This window comes from Oncorhynchus gorbuscha, linkage group LG22 (genome assembly GCF_021184085.1).
Source record: "Oncorhynchus gorbuscha isolate QuinsamMale2020 ecotype Even-year linkage group LG22, OgorEven_v1.0, whole genome shotgun sequence".
Lineage (NCBI taxonomy): Eukaryota > Metazoa > Chordata > Actinopteri > Salmoniformes > Salmonidae > Oncorhynchus > Oncorhynchus gorbuscha.
Genome location: NC_060194.1, coordinates 39,648,944 through 39,675,209, shown reverse-complemented (window position 1 = coordinate 39,675,209; position 26,266 = coordinate 39,648,944). Strand labels below are relative to the sequence as shown.

The 26,266-nt window shown below is 48.4% G+C and overlaps 1 protein-coding gene across 1 annotated transcript in view; it reads left to right on the top strand.

The window, feature by feature from the left end:
• The first annotated feature begins 409 nt into the window (after positions 1-409).
• Positions 410-26,266, top strand: part of LOC124010055 (kelch-like protein 24) — a 61,974-nt gene continuing 36,117 nt past the window's right edge. Inside the window, exons 1-4 of the mRNA XM_046322387.1 lie at positions 410-652; positions 6,562-6,665; positions 6,941-7,785; positions 23,998-24,182. Coding sequence (XP_046178343.1) covers positions 6,591-6,665; positions 6,941-7,785; positions 23,998-24,182 — 1,105 coding nt within the window. The 5' untranslated portion in view covers positions 410-652; positions 6,562-6,590. The remainder of the gene's footprint in view (positions 653-6,561; positions 6,666-6,940; positions 7,786-23,997; positions 24,183-26,266) is intronic.

Here is a 26,266-nt window from a genome sequence, read left to right as displayed (position 1 = left end):
TGTTTGTTTTCCATTCAATTTACATTGTAAAAACGTTGTCAGCTTTCAGCATTAAGGAAAGTTACTAAAGTATGTCTGATTCGTACTACACTTGTCTCTCAACTCATGCTCATAAATGACCCGATGAGTACTCATTAGGCCTATCGCACTATTGGGCAATAGTCTGTACTTTATTACACAATTGGTGTTGACAACAAAGTTTCCCGATTTTTTTTGTGGAAAAAGTGTTCAACTTCAGGGAAATTTTGTTTGCAAACAAAGGCCAGCCACGCGGACGAAAGAGGTGCTTTGGGAAGTGCTGTTTTCTGATTACACACCTCTAAGGCACAACCACCTCTTATGAAATACACTACCCATAAGCACCAATAACTCCAGCTGCCCGGGTCGGCATATTCTGAGGATGTGACCTATATCTCGCTGTGATGTTTACACTTTGTTACAGTTCTTTGTCTCAGCCAGCATAACAAGTCAGGATGTCTGGGACATAGAGAAATACATATTTTTTTGTTTTTCTTTATGTGTAAAGAAACCTATTTTTATCATAACATTTTTGGACCAAGAATTTTCGGAACAACATTTTCTTCAACTTTTATTTTTATTTTTCCACGACTCCAAATAGCCGAGGCGGCTCACACGGAACATTTTGGATAAGGTAAAGTACTTTACAAAAAATAGGAAGAAACATCACGTGTATTTCAATACGCGTTTGTATTCAGTTGTGGCATTGGATTTTTGGTAAAGATACTGTATGCGTTAATTTGTTGCCCTAAGCTTAATTGCTCACTGTTCAAGGTTGCCGAGAATAAAGTCATCGGTTTTTGGCTGATGGGACACAATTGAAAAGCATACCACCTATAGCAGATATCACGAGTTAACTTTTTTGGAGTTGTTATTGTACATGCGTTTTATGTAAACCATTTTCACAGTCATACTCCGCGTATTGCTGCAAAATAATAATGTTCGATTCCATGCATAACATTGATTCTGTCAATTCTGATCAGAATTTTATCTGCTCAATTTTGGGGGGGAATTTGCTTGTTTATTGTGTGTAATTAATACAATTAAAATGATGTGGCTATATAAGAGATGCAATAGCTGTTACATGCGGAGTAAACTTCACACCTCCATGGAGTGGAGTTTAGTCCGCTAACTTTGTTGTGGTCTTTATATAGCCTATAGCTACACAGGTCATACGAAGGGAATGTTCCATGCGTCAGGGAAGGAGGCTCTGCCACTTGCAAACCCTTGCTTTTGTGTTACTTAATTACGAGGAGGTGCTGCAGCTGTGGACTAGGATAACACACGCAAACAGTTGAGTGTTTTGTTCCGCTTGGCGTCTTGCGGTGGACCGCCAGGTTAAATATAGCCGGGATGAGAGTGACTACGTTCATCAGATAGCTGGCCAGACCGTGCGCTGCGGTTAATAACCGCCTTGATTTAGTAACGGCACGCACGTGACCTGAGTGAAGAGCGCGCGCTAGTGCCTCAAAGACACCATGAGCAAATGTCAACATCTATATCTTTATGTAAAAAAAACAAGCAGATACTCCTGGCAGAATGAGACAGAGTGAAGGAGTCATTTTCCCGTCTAAATGAAATAGATGGTTTGAGATAGATGGCCTGGGGCTATACACCTGTGTGTGTGCGTGTTCGTGTAAAAAAACTGAGCTGAAGACAGCCTACTCAGACCTGTTTTTTGATCCAAATTTGCCATTCTCTGGAAGTGAAAAAAATGACTAAGGAGGAGTGACCCCGAGGCTCTTCTCCCAGAATTGACGGTAATCTGGTATGGCATGAATCTGGTTTAGCAGTCAGTCTGTTTCAAAGACTATACCTCTAGGCACCCACAGTTAGAGGATCACTGTTGAAAAGACTAGGCTCGGTTTCAACCGGAGTCGCAGATTGCTCACTGTTAAAAGCATGATGGGGTGATGCCTATCTTTTCTTCACCTAGTTTCATTCAAAGCAAACATGATTGATGTACCATTGCACAACAACCTTTCTAGCTCTATTGTCCTTGTGGTTGCTGGCCTTTTCAACTGTAGTACTATGTCCCAGTGAACATCTGCTTCAGTACAGAGACAGAGGAAAGGGTTCGTTTGTATATATGTGCATATTTACCTGGTTAAATAAAAGTGAAATAAATAAAATAATAACAATTCAGACCCGGCTCAAGCCTTTTGGGGCCCTAAGCGGGATTTGGTTAGGGGCCCCCCCACCTCCCAGCAAAGTTAATTTCACGTAGTTCTACACATTTTGCCTTGGGGTGTAGTTAAAATATTGCAATTTTAAAGCCAGTTCTCAGAAATTCTACACATTTTGTGACTAATGCTATGTTAATATGATATTTGTCGCAGCAGTATAAAGCACTGCATCTCATTGCTAGATGTGTCACTACAGACCCTGGTTCATTTCCAGGCTGTATCAATACCAGCCGTGATTGGGAGTCCCATAGAGCGGCGCACAATTGGCCCAGCGTCGTACAGGTTAAGGTTTGGCCGGGGTCGGGCCATCATTGTAAATAAGAATATGTTCTTAACTGACTTGCCTAGTTAAATATATATATTTATATATATATTTTTTTAAATAACCAAATCAATCGGGGCCCCCTGGAGGTCAGGGCCTCTGGGTACAGTATTTTATTACTACAAGTTTAGATAGCTGGCTAGACTAACTACCAATGTAAGCGTTGTTAGCTGACATGCTTACTGTCAGTGACTGACATAATGAGAAAAACTGCTGATGCACAACCACATTTTGAAATTGCACCCGGTGTGTTCTTCTATTTTTACTCTCAATAGTAAGTTGCGATCCCTGCTTGAGTTCTAAAAATAAATGAAATACAATTATGTTTTGGGGACTGGGGCCCCCTGGCGGCCGTGGGCTCTAAGCGACCGTTTATGTCGCTTATGCCTGGAGCTGGCCCTGTGTGTATTACTGGAGCTGGCCCTGTGTGTATTGCTGGAGCTGGCCCTGTGTGTATTACTGGAGCTGGCCCTGTGTGTATTGCTGGAGCTGGCCCTGTGTGTATTGCTGGAACTGGCCCTGTGTGTATTGCTGGAACTGGCCCTGTGTGTATTGCTGGAGCTGGCCCTGTGTGTATTGCTGGAACTGGCCCTGTGTGTATTGCTGGAACTGGCCCTGTGTGTATTGCTGGAACTGGCCCTGTGTGTATTGCTGGAACTGGCCCTGTGTGTATTGCTGGAACTGGCCCTGTGTGTATTGCTGGAACTGGCCCTGTGTGTATTGCTGGAACTGGCCCTGTGTGTATTGCTGGAACTGGCCCTGTGTGTATTGCTGGAACTGGCCCTGTGTGTATTGCTAGAACTGGCCCTGTGTGTATTGCTAGAGCTGGCCCTGTGTGTATTGCTAGAGCTGGCCCTGTGTGTATTGCTGGAACTGGCCCTGTGTGTATTGCTGAAGCTGGCCCTGTGTGTATTGCTGGAGCTGGCCCTGTGTGTATTGCTGGAACTGGCCCTGTGTGTATTGCTGGAACTGGCCCTGTGTGTATTGCTAGAACTGGCCCTGTGTGAGCTGGCTGGCCCTGTGTGTATTGCTGGAGCTGGCCCTGTGTGTATTATTGCTGGTAGCTGGCCCTGTGTGTATTGCTGGAACTGGCCCTGTGTGTATTGCTGGAACTGGCCCTGTGTGTATTGCTGGAACTGGCCCTGTGTGTATTGTTGGAACTGGCCCTGTGTGTATTGCTGGAACTGGCCCTGTGTGTATTGCTGGAACTGGCCCTGTGTGTATTGCTGGAACTGGCCCTGTGTGTATTACTGGAACTGGCCCTGTGTGTATTGCTGGAACTGGCCCTGTGTGTATTGCTGGAACTGGCCCTGTGTGTATTGCTGGAGCTGGCCCTGTGTGTATTACTGGAACTGGCCCTGTGTGTATTGCTGGAACTGGCCCTGTGTGTATTGCTGGAACTGGCCCTGTGTGTATTGCTGGAACTGGCCCTGTGTGTATTGCTGGAGCTGGCCCTGTGTGTATTGCTGGAGCTGGCCCTGTGTGTATTGCTGGAGTTTCTAAGCCTTCAAAATGACATTTTGTCCTCTACTGTGATGTAAGATACAGTAGCTCTACCCTGAAGACGCTGGAATTGTTAGTACACCTAGTTCTCTCTCTGAAGCGGAAAGCAGGCTGTTTCCCTTGTGACTTATGGCCATTGCCTCTGGAGTGTACTTGGTTTCTCCATTTCGTCATAGCAGCAGTGGTTCAAGTTCAGTAGTTAAGTTCAACTTCAGGTGACTTGTATAACTTGATTTATACTTATTTATAACAATTGTAAGTTTTGATCTGGAGCTACATAGGCTTATAACAGGTCTATAACACATGCACATTCAGATCTACTGTTCTTTAAGGTATAACACCACATATAAACTGATTTACACTTATAGAGGGTTATAACATACATGTAACACATTAATAATCTGAAATAAATATACAGCATAACTAGACAGGGCAGCAGGGTAGCCTAGTTGTTAGAGTGTTGGGCTAGTAAACGAAAGGTTGCAAGTTCGAATCCCCGAGCTGACAAGGTACAAATCTGTCATTCTGCCCCTGAAAAAGGCGGTTAACCCACTGTTCCTAGGCCGTCATTGAAAATACAATTTTTTTCTTAACTGACTTGCCTAGTTAAATAAAGGTTCAAAAAAACTCAAATGAGTGAAGAGCTCATTTATTGCTTGGTCTACACCCATATCTACTGTACCACTTTAACCTTATTTCCTGTTGTCCCTCCAGGTATCCGGTCAGTCTATAACCTTATTTCCTGTTGTCCCTCCAGGTATCCGGTCGGTCTATAACCTTATTTCCTGTTGTCCCTCCAGGTATCCGGTCGGTCTATAACCTTATTTCCTGTTGTCCCTCCAGGTATCCGGTCGGTCTATAACCTTATTTCCTGTTGTCCCTCCAGGTATCCGGTCGGTCTATAACCTTATTTCCTGTTGTCCCTCCAGGTATCCAGTCGGTCTATAACTTTATTTCCTGTTGTCCCTCCAGGTATCCGGTTGGTCTATAACCTTATTTCCTGTTGTCCCTCCAGGTATCCAGTCGGTCTATAACTTTATTTCCTGTTGTCCCTCCAGGTATCCGGTTGGTCTATAACCTTATTTCCTGTTGTCCCTCCAGGTATCCGGTTGGTCTATAACCTTATTTCCTGTTGTCCCTCCAGGTATCCGGTTGGTCTATGACCTTATTTCCTGTTGTCCCTCCAGGTATCCGGTCGATCTATGACCTTATTTCCTGTTGTCCCTCCAGGTATCCTGTCGGTCTATAACCTTATTTCCTGTTGCCCCTCCAGGTATCCGGTCAGTTTAACCTTATTTCCTGTTGTCCCTCCAGGTATCCGGTCGGTCTATAACCTTATTTCCTGTTGTCCCTCCAGGTATCCGGTCGGTCTATAACCTTATTTCCTGTTGTCCCTCCAGGTATCCGGTTGGTCTATAACCTTATTTCCTGTTGTCCCTCCAGGTATCCGGTTGGTCTATAACCTTATTTCCTGTTGTCCCTCCAGGTATCCGGTCGGTCTATAACCTTATTTCCTGTTGTCCCTCCAGGTATCCGGTCAGTTTAACCTTATTTCCTGTTGTCCCTCCAGGTATCCGGTTGGTCTATAACCTTATTTCCTGTTGTCCCTCCAGGTATCCGGTTGGTCTATAACCTTATTTCCTGTTGTCCCTCCAGGTATCTGGTCGTTCTAACCTTATTTCCTGTTGTCCCTCCAGGTATCCGGTTGGTCTATAACCTTATTTCCTGTTGTCCCTCCAGGTATCCGGTCGGTCTATAACCTTATTTCCTGTTGTCCCTCCAGGTATCTGGTCGTTCTAAGCTTATTTCCTGTTGTCCCTCCAGGTATCCGGTTGGTCTATGACATTATTTCCTGTTGTCCCTCCAGGTATCCGGTTGGTCTATAACCTTATTTCCTGTTGTCCCTCCAGGTATCTGGTTGGTCTAACCTTATTTCCTGTTGTCCCTCCAGGTATCCGGTTGGTCTATAACCTTATTTCCTGTTGTCCCTCCAGGTATCTGGTCGTTCTAAGCTTATTTCCTGTGGTCCCTCCAGGTATCCGGTCAGTTTAACCTTATTTCCTGTTTTCCCTCCAGGTATCTGGTCGTTTAAGCTTATTTTCTGTGGTCCCTCCAGGTATCCGGTCAGTTTAACCTTATTTCCTGTTTTCCCTCCAGGTATCCGGTCGGTTTAACCTTATTTCCTGTTGTCCCTCCAGGTATCCGGTTGGTCTATAACCTTATTTCCTGTTGTCCCTCCAGGTATCTGGTCAGTTTAACCTTATTTCCTGTTGTCCCTCCAGGTATCCGGTCAGTCTATAACCTTATTTCCTGTTGTCCCTCCAGGTATCTGGTCGTTCTAAGCTTATTTCCTGTTGTCCCTCCAGGTATCCGGTCAGTTTAACCTTATTTCCTGTTTTCCCTCCAGGTATCTGGTCGTTCTAAGCTTATTTTCTGTGGTCCCTCCAGGTATCCGGTCAGTTTAACCTTATTTCCTGTTTTCCCTCCAGGTATCCGGTCGGTCTATAACCTTATTTCCTGTTGTCCCTCCAGGTATCTGGTCAGTCTATAGGGCAGCAGCCATGGTGTTGATCCTGGGCAGACGGCTTAACAGGGAGGACTCTGGGACCAGGGACTCCCCTGCCGTCAAACGAAAGGTGCTCACTAAACCCACTCATTATATCACAACTCCGAGTTCTTACTAGTCTTGACAAGTGTTTTGAAGGGCAATGTGTGTCAATTATTTCTCAAGTGGCAAATAAAAACATACTAAAATCACATTTTTCCAAGAAGCATAACAAACGGGAACATGGCCAATAATATCTTCGAGTTTATAAACCAGTGCAGGGTTATCACTTTTGACTGTAGATTAAAAGTTACAGAGTAGGCCTTTAAAAGTAAATTAAACTCACATTCTTTTCATCCCTCCAAGGTGTTCGAAGTGGACTCCAAAACCCTGACCGGTAATGAAGTTCTGGAGTTCTCCTCCGGCTCCTCCCACTCGGAAGCCATCTTGCAGGTGTTCAACGAGTTCCGCGACAGCCGCCTCTTCACCGACGTGGTCATCAGCGTGCAGGGCCGCGAGTTCCCCTGCCACCGTGCTGTGCTCTCTGCCTGCTCCTCCTACTTCCGTGCCATGTTCTGCAATGACCACCGCGAGTCGCGTGAGATGCTGGTGGAGATCAACGGCATCCTGGCCGAGGCCATGGACTCCTTCCTCAGCTACGTCTACACGGGCCGCGCCAAGATCACCACCGACAACGTGCAGTTCCTCTTCGAGACCTCCAGCCTCTTCCAGATCTCCACGCTCCGCGACGCCTGTGCCAAGTTCCTCGAAGACCAGCTTGACCCTTGCAATTGCTTGGGCATCCAACGCTTCGCCGACGCCCACGCTCTGAAACAGCTGGCCAGCCGCTGCCGCTCGTACGCCCTGGCCAACTTCCCTGACGTGGCCCAACACGAGGAGTTCCTGGACCTGAGGAGAGACGAGCTGGAGGAGTACATCTGCAGTGACGAACTGGCCATCGGGAAGGAGGAGGTGGTGTTTGAGGCGGTGATGCGCTGGGTGTACCACAGTGTGGAGCCCCGGAGGCCCGTGCTTAAGGACCTGCTGCACCACGTCCGCCTGCCCCTGCTGCACCCCAACTACTTTGTCCAGACAGTGGAAGGAGACCAGATCATCCAGACGGCGCCAGAGTGCTACCAGCTCCTCCACGAGGCCCGGCGGTACCACGTACTGGGCAACGAGATGATGTCCCCCAGGACCCGTCCACGCAGGTACTGTGCAGGGGATGCTGGGAGGTGTAGTTCAGAGACTTGGTCAGTCAATTAAATTCAATAGAACTGCATTGTCCCTCAAGGGGAATTGTATTTGGCACAGCTTTATGGATAGAACAATTCAACACATCTAGGTAAGGCAGAATTCACCTCCTGCCTTCAAAGAACCTTATTTCCAAAGAATCCTTTATTTATTATAAGGCCCTGAAGGAACTAGGGCCCTCTCAGATATGAGGAAGTGTTGTGACTGAATACGGTACAGTTCCTTCTTCCCTGCCAGTCAACTGGCAGACACATTATATGTCATCTCTAATTCCTCTTGGCTCGTCACTCATCTTTCACAATCATTTTATGGGGATTAACTGTAATTCTAAAAAGGATAAGAATGTCTGTTTGTGAACAAAAACCACTGCCACTTTGCTCTCGGTTCAAGTAAAGAACCACCCACCTTTGCCTCTGTGAGGAGAAAGATGAGACAGAAAGACAGACAGAGAGACAGACAGAGAGGGATGGAGAGATAGAAAGACAGACAGACAGAGAGTGATGGAGAGAGACAGACAGACAGACAGACAGACAGACAGACAGACAGACAGACAGACAGACAGACAGACAGACAGACAGACAGACAGACAGACAGACAGACAGACAGACAGACAGACAGACAGTGATGGAGAGAGAGAGAAAGACGGACAGAGAGAGAGAAAGACAGACAGAGAGTAATGGAGAGAGAGAGAAAGACAGAGAGGGATGGAGAGAGAGAGAAAGACAGACAGAGAGGGATGGATGGAGAGAGAGAGAAATACAGACAGAGAGGGATGGAGAGAGAGAGAAAGACAGACAGAGAGGGATGGAGAGAGAGAGAAAGACAGACAGAGAGGGATGGATGGAGAGAGAGAAAGACAGACAGAGGGGGATGGAGAGAGAAAGACAGACAGAGAGGGATGGATGGAGAGAGAGAAAGACAGACAGAGGGGGATGGAGAGAGAAAGACAGAGAGGGATGGAGAGATACAAAGACAGACAGACAGAGAGTGATGGAGAGAGAGACAGACAGACAGAGAGGGATGGAGAGAGAAAGACAGACAGAGAGGGATGGATGGAGAGAGAGAAAGACAGAGAGGGATGGATGGAGAGAGAGAAAGACAGACAGAGGGGGGTGGATGGATAGAGAAAGACAGACAGAGGGGGATGGATGGAGAGAGAAAGACAGATAGAGAGGGATGGAGAGAGAAAGACAGACAGAGGGGGATGGATGGAGAGAGAAAGACAGACAGAGAGGGATGGAGAGAGAAAGACAGACAGAGGGGGATGGAGAGAGAAAGACTGACAGAGAGGGATGGATGGAGAGAGAGAAAGACAGACAGAGAGGGATGGAGAGAGAGAAAGACAGACAGAGGGGGATGGATGGAGAGAGAAAGACAGACAGAGGGGGATGGATGGAGAGAGAAAGACAGACAGAGAGGGATGGAGAGAATAAGACAGACAGAGGGGGATGGAGAGAGAAAGACAGACAGAGAGGGATGGAGAGAGAGAGAAAGACAGACAGAGAGGGATGGATGGAGAGAGAGAGAAATACAGACAGAGAGGGATGGAGAGAGAGAGAAAGACAGACAGAGAGGGATGGAGAGAGAGAGAAAGACAGACAGAGAGGGATGGATGGAGAGAGAGAAAGACAGACAGAGGGGGATGGAGAGAGAAAGACAGACAGAGAGGGATGGATGGAGAGAGAGAAAGACAGACAGAGGGGGATGGAGAGAGAAAGACAGAGAGGGATGGAGAGATACAAAGACAGACAGACAGAGAGTGATGGAGAGAGAGACAGACAGACAGAGAGGGATGAGAGAGAAAGACAGACAGAGAGGGATGGATGGAGAGAGAGAAAGACAGACAGGGGGATGGATGGAGAGAGAAAGACAGACAGAGGGGGATGGATGGAGAGAGAAAGACAGACAGAGAGGGATGGAGAGAGAAAGACAGACAGAGGGGGATGGATGGAGAGAGAAAGACAGACAGAGAGGGATGGATGGAGAGAGAAAGACAGACAGAGGGGGATGGAGAGAGAAAGACAGACAGAGGGGATGGATGGAGAGAGAAAGACAGACAGACAGGGATGGATGGAGAGAGAAAGACAGACAGAGAGATGGAGAGAAAAGACAGACAGAGGGGGAGGGGGATGGAGAGAGAGAAAGACAGACAGAGAGGGATGGAGAGAGAGAAAGACAGACAGAGGGGATGGATGGAGAGAGAAAGACAGACAGAGGGGGATGGATGGAGAGAGAAAGACAGACAGAGAGGGATGGAGAGAGAAAGACAGACAGAGAGGGATGGAGAGAGAAAGACAGACAGAGGGGATGGAGAGAGAAAGACAGACAGAGAGGGATGGAGAGAGAGAAAGACAGACAGAGGGGGATGGATGGAGAGAGAGAAAGACAGACAGACAGAGGGGGATGGATGGAGAGAGAAAGACAGACAGAGGGGGATGGATGGAGAGAGAAAGACAGACAGAGGGGGATGGATGGAGAGAGAAAGACAGACAGAGAGGGATGGAGAGAGAAAGACAGACAGAGGGGGATGGATGGAGAGAGAAAGACAGACAGAGAGGGATGGAGAGAGAAAGACAGACAGAGGGGGATGGAGAGAGAGAAAGACAGACAGAGAGGGATGGAGAGAAAGACAGACAGAGGGGGATGGATGGAGAGAGAAAGACAGACAGAGAGGGATGGAGAGATACAAAGACAGACAGAGGGGGATGGAGAGATACAAAGACAGACAGAGGGGGATGGAGAGATACAAAGACAGACAGAGGGGGATGGAGAGAGAGAAAGACAGACAGAGAGGGATGGAGAGATACAAAGACAGACAGAGAGGGATGGATGGAGAGAGAGAAAGACAGACAGAGAGGGATGGAGAGAGAGAAAGACAGACAGAGGGGGATGGATGGAGAGAGAAAGACAGACAGAGGGGGATGGATGGAGAGAGAAAGACAGACAGAGAGGGATGGAGAGAATAAGACAGACAGAGGGGGATGGAGAGAGAAAGACAGACAGAGATGGATGGAGAGAGAGAGAAAGACAGACAGAGAGGGATGGATGGAGAGAGAGAGAAATACAGACAGAGAGGGATGGAGAGAGAGAGAAAGACAGACAGAGAGGGATGGAGAGAGAGAGAAAGACAGACAGAGAGGGATGGATGGAGAGAGAGAAAGACAGACAGAGGGGGATGGAGAGAGAAAGACAGACAGAGAGGGATGGATGGAGAGAGAGAAAGACAGACAGAGGGGGATGGAGAGAGAAAGACAGAGGGATGGAGAGATACAAAGACAGACAGACAGAGAGTGATGGAGAGAGAGACAGACAGACAGAGAGGGATGGAGAGAGAAAGACAGACAGAGAGGGATGGATGGAGAGAGAGAAAGACAGACAGGGGGATGGATGGAGAGAGAAAGACAGACAGAGGGGGATGGATGGAGAGAGAGAGACAGACAGAGAGGGATGGAGAGAGAAAGACAGACAGAGGGGGATGGATGGAGAGAGAAAGACAGACAGAGAGGGATGGAGAGAGAAAGACAGACAGAGGGGGATGGAGAGAGAAAGACAGACAGAGAGGGATGGATGGAGAGAGAGAAAGACAGACAGAGAGGGATGGAGAGAGAGAAAGACAGACAGAGGGGGATGGATGGAGAGAGAAAGACAGACAGAGGGGGATGGATGGAGAGAGAAAGACAGACAGAGAGGGATGGAGAGAATAAGACAGACAGAGGGGGATGGAGAGAGAAAGACAGACAGAAGGGGATGGAGAGAGATAAAGACAGACAGAGAGGGATGGAGAGAGAGAAAGACAGACAGAGGGGGATGGATGGAGAGAGAAAGACAGACAGAGGGGGATGGATGGAGAGAGAAAGACAGACAGAGAGGGATGGAGAGAGAAAGACAGACAGAGAGGGATGGAGAGAGAAAGACAGACAGAGGGGGATGGAGAGAGAGAAAGACAGACAGAGAGGGATGGAGAGAGAGAAAGACAGACAGAGGGGGATGGATGGAGAGAGAGAAAGACAGACAGACAGAGGGGGATGGATGGAGAGAGAAAGACAGACAGAGGGGGATGGATGGAGAGAGAAAGACAGACAGAGGGGGATGGATGGAGAGAGAAAGACAGACAGAGAGGGATGGAGAGAGAAAGACAGACAGAGGGGGATGGATGGAGAGAGAAAGACAGACAGAGAGGGATGGAGAGAGAAAGACAGACAGAGGGGGATGGAGAGAGAGAAAGACAGACAGAGAGGGATGGAGAGAAAGACAGACAGAGGGGGATGGATGGAGAGAGAAAGACAGACAGAGAGGGATGGAGAGATACAAAGACAGACAGAGGGGGATGGAGAGATACAAAGACAGACAGAGGGGGATGGAGAGAGAGAAAGACAGACAGAGAGGGATGGAGAGATACAAAGACAGACAGAGGGGGATGGAGAGAGAGAAAGACAGAGAGGGATGGAGAGATACAAAGACAGACAGAGAGGGATGGAGAGATACAAAGACAGACAGAGGGGGATGGAGAGATACAAAGACAGACAGAGGAGCATGGAGAGATACAAAGACAGACAGAGAGGGATGGAGAGATACAAAGACAGACAGAGGGGGATGGAGAGATACAAAGACAGACAGAGAGGGATGGAGAGAGAAAGACAGACAGAGAGGGATGGATGGAGAGAGAGAAAGACAGACAGAGGGGGATGGAGAGAGAAAGACTGACAGAGAGGGATGGATGGAGAGAGAGAAAGACAGACAGAGAGGGATGGAGAGAGAGAAAGACAGACAGAGGGGGATGGATGGAGAGAGAAAGACAGACAGAGGGGGATGGATGGAGAGAGAAAGACAGACAGAGAGGGATGGAGAGAATAAGACAGACAGAGGGGGATGGAGAGAGAAAGACAGACAGAGAGGGATGGAGAGAGAGAGAAAGACAGACAGAGAGGGATGGATGGAGAGAGAGAGAAATACAGACAGAGAGGGATGGAGAGAGAGAGAAAGACAGACAGAGAGGGATGGAGAGAGAGAGAAAGACAGACAGAGAGGGATGGATGGAGAGAGAGAAAGACAGACAGAGGGGGATGGAGAGAAAGACAGACAGAGAGGGATGGATGGAGAGAGAGAAAGACAGACAGAGGGGGATGGAGAGAGAAAGACAGAGAGGGATGGAGAGATACAAAGACAGACAGAGAGAGTGATGGAGAGAGAGACAGACAGACAGAGAGGGATGGAGAGAGAAAGACAGACAGAGAGGGATGGATGGAGAGAGAGAGACAGAGAGGGATGGATGGAGAGAGAAAGACAGACAGAGGGGATGGATGGAGAGAGAAAGACAGACAGAGGGGGATGGATGGAGAGAGAAAGACAGATAGAGAGGGATGGAGAGAGAAAGACAGACAGAGGGGGATGGAGAGAGAAAGAGACAGAGAGGGATGGATGGAGAGAGAGAAAGACAGACAGAGAGGGATGGAGAGAGAGAAAGACAGACAGAGGGGGATGGATGGAGAGAGAAAGACAGACAGAGGGGATGGATGGAGAGAGAAAGACAGACAGAGAGGGATGGAGAGAATAAGACAGACAGAGGGGATGGATGGAGAGAGAGAGAAAGACAGACAGAGAGGGATGGATGGAGAGAGAAATACAGACAGAGAGGGATGGAGAGAGAGAGAAAGACAGACAGAGAGGGATGGAGAGAGAGAAAGACAGACAGAGAGGGATGGATGGAGAGAGAGAAAGACAGACAGAGGGGGATGGAGAGAGAAAGACAGACAGAGAGGGATGGATGGAGAGAGAGAAAGACAGACAGAGGGGGATGGAGAGAGAAAGACAGAGAGGGATGGAGAGATACAAAGACAGACAGACAGAGAGTGATGGAGAGAGAGACAGACAGACAGAGAGGGATGGAGAGAGAAAGACAGACAGAGAGGGATGGATGGAGAGAGAGAAAGACAGACAGGGGGATGGATGGAGAGAGAAAGACAGACAGAGGGGGATGGATGGAGAGAAAGACAGACAGAGAGGGATGGAGAGAGAAAGACAGACAGAGGGGGATGGATGGAGACAGACAGAGAGGGATGGAGAGAGAAAGACAGACAGAGGGGATGGAGAGAGAAAGACAGACAGAGAGGGATGGATGGAGAGAGAGAAAGACAGACAGAGAGGGATGGAGAGAGAGAAAGACAGACAGAGGGGGATGGATGGAGAGAGAAAGACAGACAGAGGGGATGGATGGAGAGAGAAAGACAGACAGAGAGGGATGGAGAGAATAAGACAGACAGAGGGGGATGGAGAGAAAGACAGACAGAGGGGATGGAGAGGGACAGACAGAGAGGGATGGAGAGAGAGAAAGACAGACAGAGGGGATGGATGGAGAGAGAAAGACAGACAGAGGGGGATGGATGGAGAGAGAAAGACAGACAGAGAGGGATGGAGAGAGAAAGACAGACAGAGATGGATGGAGAGAGAAAGACAGACAGAGGGGGATGGAGAGAGAAAGACAGACAGAGAGGGATGGAGAGAGAGAAAGACAGACAGAGGGGGATGGATGGAGAGAGAGAAAGACAGACAGACAGAGGGGGATGGATGGAGAGAGAAAGACAGAGAGGGGGATGGATGGAGAGAGAAAGACAGACAGAGGGGGATGGATGGAGAGAGAAAGACAGACAGAGAGGGATGGAGAGAAAGACAGACAGAGGGGGATGGATGGAGAGAGAAAGACAGACAGAGAGGGATGGAGAGAGAAAGACAGACAGAGGGGGATGGAGAGAAAGACAGACAGAGAGGGATGGAGAGAAAGACAGACAGAGGGGGATGGATGGAGAGAGAAAGACAGACAGAGAGGGATGGAGAGATACAAAGACAGACAGAGGGGATGGATGGAGAGATACAAAGACAGACAGAGGGGGATGGAGAGAGACAAAGACAGACAGAGGGGGATGGAGAGAGAGAAAGACAGACAGAGAGGGATGGAGAGATACAAAGACAGACAGAGAGGGATGGATGGAGAGAGAGAAAGACAGACAGAGAGGGATGGGAGAGAGAAAGACAGACAGAGGGGGATGGATGGAGAGAGAAAGACAGACAGAGGGGATGGATGGAGAGAGAAAGACAGACAGAGAGGGATGGAGAGAATAAGACAGACAGAGGGGGATGGAGAGAGAAAGACAGACAGAGAGGGATGGGAGAGAGAGAAAGACAGACAGAGAGGGATGGATGGAGAGAGAGAAATACAGACAGAGAGGGATGGAGGAGAGAGAAAGACAGACAGAGAGGGATGGAGAGAGAGAAAGACAGACAGAGAGGGATGGATGGAGAGAGAGAAAGACAGACAGAGGGGGATGGAGAGAGAAAGACAGACAGAGAGGGATGGATGGAGAGAGAGAAAGACAGACAGAGGGGGATGGAGAGAGAAAGACAGAGAGGGATGGAGAGATACAAAGACAGACAGACAGAGAGTGATGGAGAGAGAGACAGACAGACAGAGAGGGATGGAGAGAGAAAGACAGACAGAGAGGGATGGATGGAGAGAGAGAAAGACAGACAGGGGGATGGATGGAGAGAGAAAGACAGACAGAGGGGGATGGATGGAGAGAGAAAGACAGACAGAGAGGGATGGAGAGAGAAAGACAGACAGAGGGGGATGGATGGAGAGAGAAAGACAGACAGAGAGGGATGGAGAGAGAAAGACAGACAGAGGGGGATGGAGAGAGAAAGACAGACAGAGAGGGATGGATGGAGAGAGAGAAAGACAGACAGAGAGGGATGGAGAGAGAGAAAGACAGACAGAGGGGGATGGATGGAGAGAGAAAGACAGACAGAGGGGGATGGATGGAGAGAGAAAGACAGACAGAGAGGGATGGAGAGAATAAGACAGACAGAGGGGGATGGAGAGAGAAAGACAGACAGAAGGGGATGGAGAGAGATAAAGACAGACAGAGAGGGATGGAGAGAGAGAAAGACAGACAGAGGGGGATGGATGGAGAGAGAAAGACAGACAGAGGGGGATGGATGGAGAGAGAAAGACAGACAGAGAGGGATGGAGAGAGAAAGACAGACAGAGAGGGATGGAGAGAGAAAGACAGACAGAGGGGGATGGAGAGAGAGAAAGACAGACAGAGAGGGATGGAGAGAGAGAAAGACAGACAGAGGGGATGGATGGAGAGAGAAAGACAGACAGACAGAGGGGGATGGATGGAGAGAGAAAGACAGACAGAGGGGGATGGATGGAGAGAGAAAGACAGACAGAGGGGGATGGATGAGAGAGAAAGACAGACAGAGAGGGATGGAGAGAGAAAGACAGACAGAGGGGGATGGATGGAGAGAGAAAGACAGACAGAGAGGGATGGAGAGAGAAAGACAGACAGAGGGGATGGATGGAGAGAGAAAGACAGACAGAGAGGGATGGGAGAAAGACAGACAGAGGGGATGGATGGAGAGAGAAAGACAGACAGAGAGGGATGGAGAGATACAAAGACAGACAGAGGGGGATGGAGAGATACAAAGACAGACAGAGGGGATGGATGGAGAGATACAAAGACAGACAGAGGGGATGGAGAGATACAAAGACAGACAGAGAGGGATGGAGAGATACAAAGACAGACAGAGGGGGATGGAGAGATACAAAGACAGACAGAGGAGCAGATACAAAGACAGACAGAGAGGGATGGAGAGATACAAAGACAGACAGAGGGGATGGAGAGATACAAAGACAGACAGAGAGGGATGGAGAGAGAAAGACAGACAGAGAGGGATGGATGGAGAGAGAAAGACAGACAGAGGGGGATGGAGAGAGAAAGACAGACAGAGGGGATGGATGGAGAGAGAAAGACAGACAGAGAGGGATGGAGAGAGAAAGACAGACAGAGGGGGATGGATGGAGAGAGAAAGACAGACAGAGGGGATGGATGGAGAGAAAGACAGACAGAGAGGGATGGAGAGATAAGACAGACAGAGGGGGATGGAGAGAGAAAGACAGACAGAGAGGGATGGAGAGAGAGAAAGACAGACAGAGAGGGATGGATGGAGAGAGAGAAAGACAGACAGAGAGGGATGGAGAGAGAGAAAGACAGACAGAGAGGGATGGAGAGAGAGAGAAAGACAGACAGAGAGGGATGGATGGATGGAGAGAGAAAGACAGACAGAGAGGGATGGATGGAGAGAGAGAAAGACAGACAGAGAGGGATGGAGAGAGAAAGACAGACAGAGGGGATGGATGGAGAGAGAAAGACAGACAGAGAGGGATGGAGAGAGAAAGACAGACAGAGGGGGATGGAGAGAGAGAAAGACAGACAGAGAGGGATGGAGAGAAAGACAGACAGAGGGAGATGGATGGGAGAGAGAAAGACAGACAGAGAGGGATGGAGAGATAATACAAAGACAGACAGAGGGGGATGGAGAGATACAAAGACAGACAGAGGGGGATGGAGAGAGAGAAAGACAGACAGAGAGGGATGGAGAGATACAAAGACAGACAGAGGGGGATGGAGAGAGAGAAAGACAGAGAGGGATGGAGAGATACAAAGACAGACAGAGAGGGATGGAGAGATACAAAGACAGACAGAGGGGGATGGAGAGATACAAAGACAGACAGAGGAGCATGGAGAGATACAAAGACAGACAGAGAGGGATGGAGAGATACAAAGACAGACAGAGGGGGATGGAGAGATACAAAGACAGACAGAGAGGGATGGAGAGAGAAAGACAGACAGAGAGGGATGGATGGAGAGAGAGAAAGACAGACAGAGGGGGATGGAGAGAGAAAGACTGACAGAGAGGGATGGATGGAGAGAGAGAAAGACAGACAGAGAGGGATGGAGAGAGAGAAAGACAGACAGAGGGGGATGGATGGAGAGAGAAAGACAGACAGAGGGGGATGGATGGAGAGAGAAAGACAGACAGAGAGGGATGGAGAGAATAAGACAGACAGAGGGGGATGGAGAGAAAGACAGACAGAGAGGGATGGAGAGAGAGAAAGACAGACAGAGAGGGATGGATGGAGAGAGAGAAATACAGACAGAGAGGGATGGAGAGAGAGAAAGACAGACAGACAGGGATGGAGAGAGAGAGAAAGACAGACAGAGAGGGATGGATGGAGAGAGAGAAAGACAGACAGAGGGGGATGGAGAGAGAAAGACAGACAGAGAGGGATGGATGGAGAGAGAGAAAGACAGACAGAGGGGATGGAGAGAGAAAGACAGAGAGAGGGATGGAGAGATACAAAGACAGACAGACAGAGAGTGATGGAGAGAGAGACAGACAGACAGAGAGGGATGGAGAGAGAAAGACAGACAGAGAGGGATGGATGGAGAGAGAAAGACAGACAGGGGGATGGATGGAGAGAGAAAGACAGACAGAGGGGGATGGATGGAGAGAGAAAGACAGACAGAGAGGGATGGAGAGAGAAAGACAGACAGAGGGGATGGATGGAGAGAGAAAGACAGACAGAGAGGGATGGAGAGAGAGAAAGACAGACAGAGGGGATGGATGGAGAGAGAAAGACAGACAGAGGGGGATGGATGGAGAGAGAAAGACAGACAGAGAGGGATGGATGGATGGAGAGAGAAAGACAGACAGAGAGGGATGGAGGAGAGAAAGACAGACAGAGAGGGATGGATGGAGAGAGAGAAAGACAGACAGAGAGGGATGGAGAGAGAGAGAAAGACAGACAGAGAGGGATGGAGAGAGAAAGACAGACAGAGGGATGGATGGAGAGAGAAAGACAGACAGAGGGGGATGGAGAGAGAAAGACAGACAGAGAGGGATGGATGGAGAGAGAGAAAGACAGACAGAGGGGGATGGAGAGAGAAAGACAGAGAGGGATGGAGAGATACAAAGACAGACAGACAGAGAGTGATGGAGAGAGAGACAGACAGACAGAGAGGGATGGAGAGAGAAAGACAGACAGAGAGGGATGGATGGAGAGAGAAAGACAGACAGGGGGATGGATGAGAGAGAAAGACAGACAGAGGGGGATGGATGGAGAGAGAAAGACAGACAGAGAGGGATGGAGAGAGAAAGACAGACAGAGGGGGATGGATGGATGGAGGGAGAGAAAGACAGACAGAGGGGATGGAGATGGAGAAAGACAGACAGAGGGGATGGAGAGAGAGAAAGACAGACAGACAGACAGAGGGGGATGGATGGAGAGAGAAAGACAGACAGAGAGGGATGGGAGAGAGACAAAGACAGACAGAGGGGATGGGGATACAAAGACAGACAGAGGGATGGATGGAGAGAGAAAGACAGACAGAGAGGGATGGAGAGAGACAAAGACAGACAGAGAGGGATGGATGGAGAGAGAGAAAGACAGACAGAGAGGGATGGAGAGAGAGAAAGACAGACAGAGGGGATGGATGGAGAGAGAAAGACAGACAGAGGGGGATGGATGGAGAGAGAAAGACAGACAGAGAGGGATGGAGGATAAGACAGACAGAGGGGGATGGAGAGAGAAAGACAGACAGAGAGGGATGGAGAGAGAGAGAAAGACAGACAGAGAGGGATGGATGGAGAGAGAGAGAAATACAGACAGAGAGGGATGGAGAGAGAGAGAAAGACAGACAGAGAGGGATGGAGAGAGAGAGAAAGACAGACAGAGAGGGATGGATGGAGAGAGAGAAAGACAGACAGAGGGGGATGGAGAGAGAAAGACAGACAGAGGGATGGATGGAGAGAGAGAAAGACAGACAGACAGAGAGGGATGGAGAGATACAAAGACAGACAGACAGAGAGTGATGGAGAGAGAGACAGACAGACAGAGAGGGATGGAGAGAGAAAGACAGACAGAGAGGGATGGATGGAGAGAGAGAAAGACAGACAGGGGGATGGATGGAGAGAGAAAGACAGACAGAGGGGGATGGATGGAGAGAGAAAGACAGACAGAGAGGGATGGAGAGAGAAAGACAGACAGAGGGGGATGGATGAGAGAGAGAAAGACAGACAGAGAGGGATGGAGAGAGAAAGACAGACAGAGGGGATGGAGAGAGAAAGACAGACAGAGAGGGATGGATGGAGAGAGAAAGACAGACAGAGAGGGATGGAGAGAGAGAAAGACAGACAGAGGGGGATGGATGGAGAGAGAAAGACAGACAGAGGGGGATGGATGGAGAGAGAAAGACAGACAGAGAGGGATGGAGAGAATAAGACAGACAGAGGGGGATGGAGAGAGAAAGACAGACAGAAGGGGATGGAGAGAGATAAAGACAGACAGAGAGGGATGGAGAGAGAGAAAGACAGACAGAGGGGGATGGATGGAGAGAGAAAGACAGACAGAGGGGATGGATGGAGAGAGAAAGACAGACAGAGAGGGATGGAGAGAGAAAGACAGACAGAGAGGGATGGAGAGAGAAAGACAGACAGAGGGGGATGGAGAGAGAGAAAGACAGACAGAGAGGGATGGAGAGAGAGAAAGACAGACAGAGGGGGATGGATGGAGAGAGAGAAAGACAGACAGACAGAGGGGATGGATGGAGAGAGAAAGACAGACAGAGGGGGATGGATGGAGAGAGAAAGACAGACAGAGGGGGATGGATGGAGAGAGAAAGACAGACAGAGAGGGATGGAGAGAGAAAGACAGACAGAGGGGGATGGATGGAGAGAGAAAGACAGACAGAGAGGGATGGAGAGAGAAAGACAGACAGAGGGGGATGGAGAGAGAGAAAGACAGACAGAGAGGGATGGAGAGAAAGACAGACAGAGGGGGATGGATGGAGAGAGAAAGACAGACAGAGAGGGATGGAGAGATACAAAGACAGACAGAGGGGGATGGAGAGATACAAAGACAGACAGAGGGGGATGGAGAGAGAGAAAGACAGACAGAGAGGGATGGAGAGATACAAAGACAGACAGAGGGGGATGGAGAGATACAAAGACAGACAGAGGGGGATGGAGAGATACAAAGACAGACAGAGAGGGATGGAGAGATACAAAGACAGACAGAGGGGGATGGAGAGAGAGAAAGACAGAGAGGGATGGAGAGATACAAAGACAGACAGAGAGGGATGGAGAGATACAAAGACAGACAGAGAGGGATGGAGAGAAAGAAAGACAGACAGAGGGGGATGGAGAGATACAAAGACAGACAGAGAGGGATGGAGAGAGAGAAAGACAGACAGAGGGGGATGGAGAGAGAGAAAGACAGAGAGGGATGGAGAGAGAAAGACAGACAGAGAGGGATGGAGAGAGAAAGACAGACAGAGAGGGATGGAGAGAGAGAGAAAGACAGACAGAGAGGGATGGAGAGAGAGAGAAAGACAGACAGAGGGGGATGGAGAGAGAGAAAGACAGACAGAGAGGGATGGAGAGAGAGAAAGACAGACAGAGGGGGATGGATGGAGAGAGAGAAAGACAGACAGAGGGGGATGGAGAGAGAGAAAGACAGAGAGGGATGGAGAGAGAGAGAAAGACAGACAGAGAGGGATGGAGAGAGAGAAAGACAGACAGAGGGGGATGGAGAGAGAGAGAAAGACAGACAGAGAGGGATGGGTGGAGAGAGAAAGACAGACAGAGAGGAATAGAGAGAGAGAGAAAAAGACAGACAGAGAGGGATGGAGAGAGAGAGAAAGACAGACAGAGAGGGACGGAGAGAGAGAGAAAGACAGACAGAGGGGGATGGAGAGAGAGAAAGACAGACAGAGAGGGATGGATGGAGAGAGAAAGACAGACAAAGGGGGATGGAGAGAGAGAGAAAGACAGACAGAGAGGGATGGATGGAGAGAGAAAGACAGACAGAGAGGGATGGAGAGAGAGAGAAAGACAGACAGAGAGGGATGGAGAGAGAGAAAGACAGACAGAGAGGGATGGAGAGAGAGAAAGACAGACAGAGGGGGATGGAGAGAGAGAGAAAGACAGACAGAGAGGGATGGAGAGAGAGAGAAAGACAGACAGAGAGGGATGGAGAGAGAAAGACAGACAGAGAGGGATGGATGGAGAGAGAAAGACAGACAGAGAGGGATGGAGAGAGAGAGAAAGACAGACAGAGAGGGATGGATGGAGAGAGGAAGACAGACAGAGAGGGATGGAGAGAGAGAGAGAAAGACAGACAGAGAGGGATGGAGAGAGAGAGAAAGACAGACAGAGAGGGATGGAGAGAGAAAGACAGACAAAGAGGGATGGATGGAGAGAGAAAGACAGACAGAGAGGGATGGAGAGAGAGAGAAAGACAGACAGAGGGGGATGGAGAGAGAGAGAAAGACAGACAGAGAGGGATGGAGAGAGAGAGAAAGACAGACTTATGTGTCCATAAGGAATTATTTGAAGGATGTTTGTTTGTGTACAATATACATAGGTCCATGTGAGTGATGAGTTCATCCACAGAGAATTTTCTGTATGATGTCTTTATGTATTCAGTGTTACATGTTAGAGTATGTATGTGTCTTTATGTATTTATTTTATATTATATATATAATATAATATATTTATGTTTTTATGTTTCAACGGGGCTTTTCTCCGGTCGCTGGTTTCAACAGGGCTTTTCTCCAGTCACAGGTTTCAACAGGGCTTTTCTCCAGTCACAGGTTTCTACAGGGCTTTTCTCCAGTCACAGGTTTCAACAGGGCTTTTCTCCAGTCACAGGTTTCAACAGGGCTTTTCTCCGGTCACTGGTTTCAACAGGGCTTTTCTCCGGTCACTGGTTTCAACAGGGCTTTTCTCCGGTCTGTGGAGTTGTCTGGGTTAAGTATTATTTGACGCTGGGTGCCAGTTAGCTAGCAGGGAGGTGACGTGTCTCTCAAGAGTGCCGTGTCAGTATCCAGGCAGATCAGAACAGGCGTGGAGCCTGTCTGTCTGTCTGTCTGTCTGTCTGTCTGTCTGTCTGTCTGTCTGTCTGTCTGTCTGTCTGTCTGTCTGTCTGTCTGTCTGTCTGTCTGTCTGTCTGTCTGTCTGCCTGTCTGCCTGCCTGCCTGCCTGCCTGCCTGCCTGCCTGTCTGTCTGTCTGTCTGTCTGTCTGTCTGTCTGTCTGTCTGTCTGTCTGTCTGTGTGTGTCTGTCTGTCTGTCTGTCTGTCTGTGTGTGTCTGTCTGTCTGTCTGTCTGAATTGTGAATCCCCCCCAACCGAAGGAGTTCACGTCATAGCCCTGGCATGCACTTTTCAAACAGTGAGGCAGATAGGGCACCACCATTTACATTTACATTTACATTTAAGTCATTTAGCAGACGCTCTTATCCAGAGCGACTTACAAATTTACTGAGGTCATTGATATTCAGTGGCCTTCAGTAAGTTATTTCTGTTCTTAAGAACATGTATTTTGAGTATTTTGCCAGGTAGATAAGTACAATAAGTACAGTGGAGCTGTGTTGTCTGTGTTCCTCTGTAGTGGTGCTGTATTGTCTGTGTTCCTCTGTAGTGGTGCTGTATTGTCTGTGTTCCTCTGTAGTGGTGCTGTTTTGTCTGTGTTCCTCTGTAGTGGTGCTATGTTGTCTATGTTCCTCTGTAGTGGAGCTGTGTTGTCTATGTTCCTCTGTGTTAGTGCTGTGTTGTCTGTGTTCCTCTGTGTTAGTGCTGTGTTGTCTATGTTCCTCTGTGTTAGTGCTGTGTTGTGTAATGTTGCTCTGTGTTAGTGCTTGTGTTGTGTAATGTTGCTCTGTGTTAGTACTGTGTTGTGTAATGTTGCTCTGTGTTAGTGCTGTGTTATGTAATGTTGCTCTGTGTTAGTACTGTGTTGTGTAATGTTGCTCTGTGTTAGTACTGTGTTGTGTAATGTTGCTCTGTGTTAGTACTGTGTTGTGTAATGTTGCTCTGTGTTAGTGCTGTGTTGTGTAATGTTGCTCTGTGTTAGTGCTGTGTTGTGTAATGTTGCTCTGTGTTAGTGCTGTGTTGTGTAATGTTGCTCTGTGTTAGTGCTGTGTTGTGTAATGTTGCTCTGTGTTAGTGCTGTGTTGTGTAATGTTGCTCTGTGTTAGTGCTGTGTTGTGTAATGTTGCTCTGTGTTAGTGCTGCGTTGTGTAATGTTGCTCTGTGTTAGTGCTGTGTTGTGTAATGTTGCTCTGTGTTAGTGCTGCGTTGTGTAATGTTGCTCTGTGTTAGTGCTGTGTTGTGTAATGTTGCTCTGTGTAGTCTTTCTGTTCTGTCTTATTCCTCCACAGCGACTAGTGTTCTGTTTATTTTGATGAGTCTTGTTACTGTATTGTTGGTTTATTACTGTCCCCCCCCCCCCATCTCCCTCTCTCCACCTTCCTCCATCCATCTATCTGCAGGTCGACTGGCTACTCAGAGGTGATTGTGGTGGTGGGGGGCTGTGAGAGGGTGGGAGGGTTCAACCTGCCCTACACAGAGTGTTACGACCCTGTGACAGGAGAGTGGAAGGCCCTGGCCAAGCTCCCAGAGTTCACCAAGTCAGAGTACGCCGTCTGTGCCCTGCGTAACGACATCCTGGTCTCAGGTGAGCTCCTCGTCTGTTCGCTGACAGTCTGCCATCCTAAACAACAATTAGTAGTCATGGAATATGTCATCATGAAAGAGATCAGGAAGTATACATGGGAACCATCTGCTTCAATTGGTTAATTGTAGTAACATCCTTCCCTTGTGTTATCTGCTGAATGACCAGAGATAGCTAGAAGGATTGGATAGGGCTCTACCTATCACTAGCACCTATCCTTCCAGTCCAGATGGCCAGGAATCGCTGATCTGACCAGGAAAAAGGAGAAACTCAGTCATTCAAGAAAGGAGACCTGCTAAGGGACTGATTATTGTACAGCCTATTGAGACACACCTGTAGAGTACTCAGCTATGTCTTCCCTCTCTGTGGAGTGAAGAACAGGAACTAATGTCATGTTTGCCATGTCTGTTTTTTTTTCTTTTATAAGAGGAAAATGTGAGAGCAACATCTGGACAGAATCTGCAGGCGCAGTGCCCAGGGAGGCCCTTATTGGCCAGCTCACTCATTCCATCTCTTCCCATTGGCCAAGAGTCAGGGTCACACGGTTCTTTGTGCTTTATGGCTTTCGAGGATAAAATTGCTCAAAAACACTGATCTATAGTCAGTCTGAGTCTTACCCTCTAATGGTTGAGGTTAGGGTTTACGGAAGGTAAGCTGTTCCTAGATCTGTGCCAATGGGGAACTTCTACCCAGGGCCTTTATAGCCTTTTGAGCGGGCTGGTTAGTACTGGGAGAAGTGTGCTGACCAAGTGTGGCGCAGACTGCCCTTTTTAAAGCCTCACTGGGCCCAAGTTTAATAGGGCAGCAGTAGGATAATGTCATCTACAGTCCCTGACTGCATGGGTTCCAATGTAATGCCATACCTCAGGCTTTCCCTGTAAGTTCACAGTCTGGTCTAGAGGGAAAGAGTTCAGTGTTTATATCTTGTGCTCTACATGTCCTCAAGTGTGCGCTATCAATCTACCCACAAGGCATGCCTGGAAATGTCAACATAATGTCCCCCTCTCTCCCTCCCTCTCCTCTCCCTCTCTCTTTCGGTTATTCATTCCTCCTCTTATTATTTATGACCCTCTATCTCTCCCTCTCCTTCTTTCTCTCCTTCCTTCTCTTGCTCTCTCTCTCCTCCCCTATCTCTCTCCCTCTCTCTCTCCTTCCCTCTTTCTCTCTCTCTCTCTCCTTCCCTCTCTCTCTCTCTCTCTCCCTCTCTCTCTCTCTCTCTCTCTCTCTCTCTCTCTCTCTCTCTCTCTCTCTCTCTCTCTCTCTCTCTCTCTCTCTCTCTCTCTCTCTCTCTCTCTCTCTCTCTCTCTCTCTCTCTCTCTCTCTCTCTCTCTCTCTCTCTCTCTCTCTCTCTCTCTCTCTCTCTCTCTCTCCCTCTCTCTCCTTCCCTCTCTCTCTCTCCCTCTCTCTACCACCCTCTATTTTCTTCCTTCTGTGGCTCTCACACACATTCTCTGGTGGGTGTCCATCAGTACAGCTGCAGTAAAGCCCAATTTGTCTGAACCGTGACTGTGACCATGACCCTAAACATGATTCTGGATGGGACAAGTGACTGCATACTTCAGCTCACAACACTCACTGTCTATGACCACAATATGACCTAACGGTTCACCTCTCCACTCACCGTTGTGGGAATCCTAACCTTGACCACATTAACCAACCCAACGAAAAGTCATTTCACTGGATTCTAACAAATCCAGGAATTCCAGAAGACACCATTGGTTGTATTTGACAGTAGTTGGAATGTTCAGAATAACTCAAAGATCAAATGTAATGATCTACTGGACTGTACCCACATTTCTGAGAAAGCTGTCCAATAAAATCCCCTTTTCATCCCGTGTCTCGGCATGCCCCTCTCCTTGACTTTTCCTAAAGGGGTGTTTTTAACACCACGGTCTGTCCTCCTGTGTAGGAGGGTGAACAACAATTCCTTCCTGAGAGAACAGACCTGGAAGCCTAATGAGTAGGTTCAACGTCATGGTGCATTTTAAAGTATTTGAAGTTTATTTGTTTAGTTTTTGTCTTGAAAACTGGTTCTTATCATATGCTCTGTTTGTTCTATGGAGACAGAAGCCAGAGTGTGGTAGCCT